Here is a 5,691-nt window from a genome sequence, read left to right as displayed (position 1 = left end):
CGCATGATCCAGTCCAGTCGATTGTCATTTTCGATGAGGATGCCTTGTTTGGCCACACCGTACGCCACGACCCAGATGCTCAGGAGAAACATGAAGAAGAACAAATCCCTCATCTGCAGCACAAAATTACATTAGAGGGCAAAAAGACAGAAAAATAATTAACTGCAGGTAAATATCACCATCTTAATAACAATAAATAATTCATACAAGTTCTGTTTTTAGAAAATCAGACTTGGAAAATCAGATAAGGAATAAAGTCTGGAAAAGGAGACACTGGAAAACACTAATATTTTTAAAGACTGAGTACTCTGCTGAAAAAATGTCTCCAAACACCAGCCTAAGGACTACAGGGTCATAAATATCTTGTTATGTATTGTTCTAATTGTTCCCACATTTTATCAGGTTCATTTTCATTCATGCAAACTCCTCACCATCTTCCTAACTATGATGATTTTAGGTCCCAGCGTGCGATTGATGGTGAAGATCGCCATGAGGCGGAGGCAGAAGACCACAAAGTCGATGCACAGGATGATTTTACCTGGGTAGAGCAACTTGGTTGTCAGCCTGAAGTAAAAAATAATAATAAGTTGGTGAGTCATAGATTACTGAGTGGCTTGAAAGACTTTCCATGTCTCTCTGAGAGACAGAGAAAGTACCTGAATGCAAGTCCTAGACAGAACAGCAGGATGGAGATGACGTCCAAAATGTTCCACAGCTCTTGAATGTACACCTTGGCTTTCTCACAAAACCCAAAATGATCAGGATCATAAAACAGCTGAGAGAGAAAACAGAGATTCAAACTGACATGTCAGACTTTTATTATCATCAGATATTTATTCTGAATAAGGTTAAATTTCATCGCTAACCTCCAGAGATTGAATATTAAAAATTAGTTAAAAGTAACAGATACCAAATATGTACATACATCGAATAAAAACAGATTTTTTCTCACTGTCTGAAGTTAAATCTTACCAAACTTTTCTTATTTCAGGTCAATTAGAATTACCCAAATTATTGATATTCCCTCAAGGCCAGAAAATTAACAAGACAATTTTTTTAGAGATTTTTTTTGTAACTTTCCTAGAATTCAAAAGTTTACATTTGGTCAGTATCAAAAATAACTGTCTTTCAAAATATATGCCTTGGGTTAAATCTTTTGGGATTCCCTCCACAAATTTCTGATTTGTGACTGACACATCTGAACTAACTGGATTCACATCTGTGGACATATTTTAAGGCCACACCTGAAGCACACTACAGTACACCAGTTGAAGGCTGGTTTCCCGCAGTTTTTATAAATGTCTCTGTTTCAGCATAATTCTTACAAAGGCTTCAACAGAAATGTGACCATTATCAGCATCCCCAAGTTTATTTGCAGTTTTGTTTGAGATAATGTTTTTATTTTTTTCCCCAAGTTGGATATCTTCCGTTTTACATATGTGGTTAAGAGGCGCCACCTATTGGTATGGCTGCCTCAAACCAGTTTTAAAATGTGTGTTATTGACCAATGTAAGTAGTTCTCAAGTTTTATCGCTGAGTCACTAACAGCTCACTCTGTAAATTAACCCACCTAGTTAATGTTGGTAGGTCTGAGTACTTTTTAAGCTGTTGTTTATTTGCGTACTACAATTTTGTAATTTTTTTTATGCTTATGTTAAGTTGATGCAGTGGTTCCCAAATTGTGGGGCGCGCCCACTAGGGGGCGGGGGCAGCGCCATTGCACCATGAATGAGATAAAAAAAAAAAAACCTCTCAGGGAGCTGTTCATGTTTTAACCCCATTTTGCACAGAGGCTTTTTTTTTTAAATGTATTGATGATAGCAAAGGGGAATATTGTTATAAATATTCTCGCTGAATAAAAGTATTCAAAGTTATTTTCAGGGTGAGATTTTGGTATTAATAAATGGAATTCATTACTCACTGGCTCTTCTTCAACTTCATACATTAAGAACCTAGCTGGAGAAAGGATAATTCTCCAAACAGTGCCCATTATATTTGCAGCATCTCACCTGTCTGATCTCCTCACAAACCAGAGTGAACAACCAGAAGTAGAGCACCAGCTCTGCTATAGATGGAGTTCTCTGGAAGTCGACCATCAGGACGTAAGCAAACAGGAACAGGAAGGCGAAGTACGAGACGATGTTTCCATAAAACTTGACCTGAGGAGCGCAGTACAGTCCAAGCAGTCTGGACCAGCAGTTCGGATATTCCACACTCTGCTTACTGTGGGCAGAAACATCAACATCAAAGTGTCTCATTTGATCAAGAATTGCTGCTTATAAAAAAAGAAAAAATTCACTCATAATATACAACTTATACAACTCAGAGTGTTGTACAAAAATTGACAGCAAATGTTGAATAGGTCTTTAATCGAATCAATCAGAGATTGTCCTCTCACGAGCAATCCGAATTATTGTTCCAAGTGCTGTTTTTCTCTTCCTCCACACTCATTTTTATGTCCTCTTTCTGCTCGATTTCTCTCTGGAGGTCTTCATCGCATCTAAAAAGGAAAAACAGATATGAATGTGGAAAATGTGGAAATGTAATGCTTTACAACTTCCACAGTTTTCACTTACACAATCACTCCCATTAATAATTCACCTGAACGCCAGAAACTTGGTGTAGATCAGAGGGAAGAAGACCATGCAGACCAGCACCCTCCACACAGCATTGTTGACTGAAAGCTCACCACACCAGATCTGAGTAAGAAGATCCTAAAGCACAAGAGTCTTATCAAAAACTTTGAACAATACATGGATATAAGAAGGCAGACTGTTCAACATCACTGTGTGGGTCTGTATCCATGATGTTCATGCACTATGCAGTCCCATGTTAAAGCAATCTCTTTGCCCTTTTTCTCACTTTGTAACAAGACAGTCAAAAAACCTCAATGTATTTCTTTGTTTTCAATAATTGCATGTCCTAATGGCAGATGGTAAGTAAGAAGAGTAAGAAGATCCTAAAGCACGAGTCTTATCAAAAAGTTTGTTATATATGGGTGTAAGATGACAACACTGTCTTTGACTCTCTAAAAATGATCTTAAAGACTGGAGCAAACAGAAATGAGGGATAACAAGACTTTTGAACACCACTTTGTGGGTTACTGTTCATGATGTTTCACCTTATAGCCACAACTATTTCTTAAGATACGTAGATACAAAGTTGTCTTACTGTTAGATGTATGGGGCCTTACGTTATTTGAAGGGAAGAAAAAAAAACTTTCCTGTGCACAGAAACGTTTTTCTTTTCCTTCAGTGTCTCTATAGGGGCTCCGTACAGGAGAACCTCCACCCCAGTATCAGGACTTTTACAGAGATATCCCTGAATTATGTTCTATCCATCCCCCCATTATTTTCAACACTGTGTTTCTATGTCAGAATGACGAATTCAGGGTGAGGTGCAGTGTTAGTTTAAACACATGCAAATTTGCACATAGGCAAGAAGGTTAAGTATTGGTGTCACAAGAATACCTTCTGCCGTTAGTTTCCAGTGTTCAGATTACACACAGGTTGACTCTGTTTACTAATTAGGTGACTCTTAAAGAAAATTATTTAGACTGGATTTTATCTAGGGTCATTAGAATGGATTTGTATACAGTGGGTTGCATTCAAATGCAAGTGCTTTTCAGATTATTATATATGTAAAGAAAATGAACTTCCTTTTGTTTGAAATGTCTGCTTAATATGCCCTGAATTATAAAATCTAAATAAAAATCTGCTTCACCTGAACACCTAACTCAGCCACAAATTTTTTATTATCGGCCTCCAGTGCCAGCCTCAGGCACGTCGTCTTGCCCCAAAGGCGTGAGATTCGAACCAGCAGCTTCTGGGCTCGCTCCTCATCATTCTTGTAGCAATTGCTGAACACACCTAAGGACACACAGGCAGGTCAATAAATCCCAGCTCAGTCTGTAAATGTTCTCTTTACCTCTGTCTCATACCAATCGCACGATCTTCAAAGTGACTGGCGAGCTCCAGCATTTCCTGAGGCTCGTCTGCATCAATTGACTCCTCAGCCATTTTCTTCAGGATCTTACTGGCAGCCAGAGCAGCAGATATGCAGTCTCCACACTGAGCACAAACAGAAATGCAGAGTTACATGCATTAACCATTTTGAAGACACTTTCTTTAAACATGTGCAGGAGTTTTTAATCACCTGATCCCAGGCGATTTTAGAAAGCTCCTTGTTGTTCTGGACAACTGCCCAAAGGAAAAGGTCTCTGCCTGCAAGCCTCTTGGCTTCATCTTCCCTCTTGGCTTCATCTTCCCTCTCGGCTTCATCGTCCCTCTGAGTTTCAGGTTTATTTTCCTTATAAAAAGTGAGGGATTGGATTTTTGGGTTAACTGGTCAGATATACTCTATAAAACTGGAAAACATTGCAGAGTCAGTGATCTCATGAAAGTCAAATAAACAATATGTTGATGAAATAATGAATAAATTTCCTAGACACTGTGAAAACTACACAAAGAAGCACAGTTTTACTTAAATGTTCACTAGCACTGATTCACATCTAATCTCTAGTGTCAGAAATGTATGAAATATCTTAAGTTGCACTGCCTAGATATATTTATCAACATAAAGGCCTTCTCAGAAATATTAAGAAATTACACACACACAAAAAAAAAAAACAGTTACCATGTGTGGCACCTGGACCACATGCTGAACCAACTCTCTTGGCGTCCATGTTTCTCTTAATGGCGGGCTATTCTGGGTAATCAGAATCAGAATTGATTGCATGTTTAGTTTAGTTTTTTTATTTGACTATAGTTGCAGTTTTTGAGTTAAGCATCAAATGAGAAAAAAACTCATCCTGATCGTTACATCTAATTTAATCTGTAGAAAAGCTGTGAGCATAAGAAATGACTGCATTTCAGGCTGTAGCATTAATGCCTGAAATGTTACAGGAGACCAAGTGATGTTTTTTTCTGGCAGAAAAAAACATCATACAAGGTATTAACAACAGAGATGCCTGTATATTTGAGTTATTTAATGAAAGGCAATTACTTCTTATTGTAGGATTTTGTTTCCACCCACTTAAAGTTCATAATAAAACATACTCACATATGGCATGTCCTCTCTGCACGTATTACGTCCTCCACTCTTGGAAGATGGATAGATGTGCTTTGTGAATTTTCCCAGCAGGTGGCGCACTTCATTAGAGACGTGTTCCAGGGAGACTTCTTTTCGTGCTTGATCAAGACCATTCATGTCCAGTGCCTTCCTCCTGGTCCTGCTGCTGCTGGTAAATTTTATCTTCTTGACCAGCTTGTACAAAAAAAAACAGTTGGGCAAGTTTTTGTAGAGATCACAGAGGGTGTTGTCTTGCAGAAAGTCCTCCAGACACAAACCGTTCTCCAGGAGCAGACTGACAAAATCAGGCTTATTGCAAACCAGGGCTAAACGCATGAAATCGTGGAGGTCACTGGACTAAACAAAGAAAAAAAAAAAAGAATCTTGTTAGCTTGGTGGAAAACCAACCAGTTGGAAAAAGTATCTACAGGAACAGATGAATATGTAATCTGACAAGCTTATCGTTGTGAAATATGTTTCATTCTCTTTTAATACTGTGCTTGATAAAATAACTTATTTAACTGTGATTTTTTTTTTTTTTTTTTTTTTTTTTTTTTTTTTTTTTTTTTTGTTAAAATTTTTTTTAAATTTTTTTTTTTTTTTTCCCGAATTTTTTTTTAA

At 37.7% G+C, this 5,691-nt stretch overlaps 1 protein-coding gene across 1 annotated transcript in view; it reads right to left on the bottom strand.

Annotated features, from left to right (window-relative positions):
• Window positions 1-5,691, bottom strand: part of LOC106948017 (transient receptor potential cation channel subfamily M member 2-like) — a 25,879-nt gene that overhangs the window by 5,376 nt on the left and 14,812 nt on the right. The window contains exons 13-23 of the mRNA XM_015033435.1: window positions 5,062-5,427; window positions 4,636-4,707; window positions 4,156-4,308; window positions 3,941-4,070; window positions 3,724-3,869; window positions 2,602-2,714; window positions 2,399-2,500; window positions 2,010-2,223; window positions 657-775; window positions 432-564; window positions 4-113 (exon numbers count right to left, since the gene is read on the bottom strand). Coding sequence (XP_014888921.1) covers window positions 4-113; window positions 432-564; window positions 657-775; window positions 2,010-2,223; window positions 2,399-2,500; window positions 2,602-2,714; window positions 3,724-3,869; window positions 3,941-4,070; window positions 4,156-4,308; window positions 4,636-4,707; window positions 5,062-5,427 — 1,658 coding nt within the window. The remainder of the gene's footprint in view (window positions 1-3; window positions 114-431; window positions 565-656; window positions 776-2,009; window positions 2,224-2,398; window positions 2,501-2,601; window positions 2,715-3,723; window positions 3,870-3,940; window positions 4,071-4,155; window positions 4,309-4,635; window positions 4,708-5,061; window positions 5,428-5,691) is intronic.

The sequence above is a fragment of the Poecilia latipinna genome, unplaced genomic scaffold, assembly GCF_001443285.1.
Source record: "Poecilia latipinna isolate Pla-1442-1.1 unplaced genomic scaffold, P_latipinna-1.0 Scaffold269, whole genome shotgun sequence".
NCBI lineage: Eukaryota > Metazoa > Chordata > Actinopteri > Cyprinodontiformes > Poeciliidae > Poecilia > Poecilia latipinna.
The sequence above is the reverse complement of the archived record's forward strand: the minus strand, read 5'-3'. Positions and strand labels throughout refer to the sequence as shown.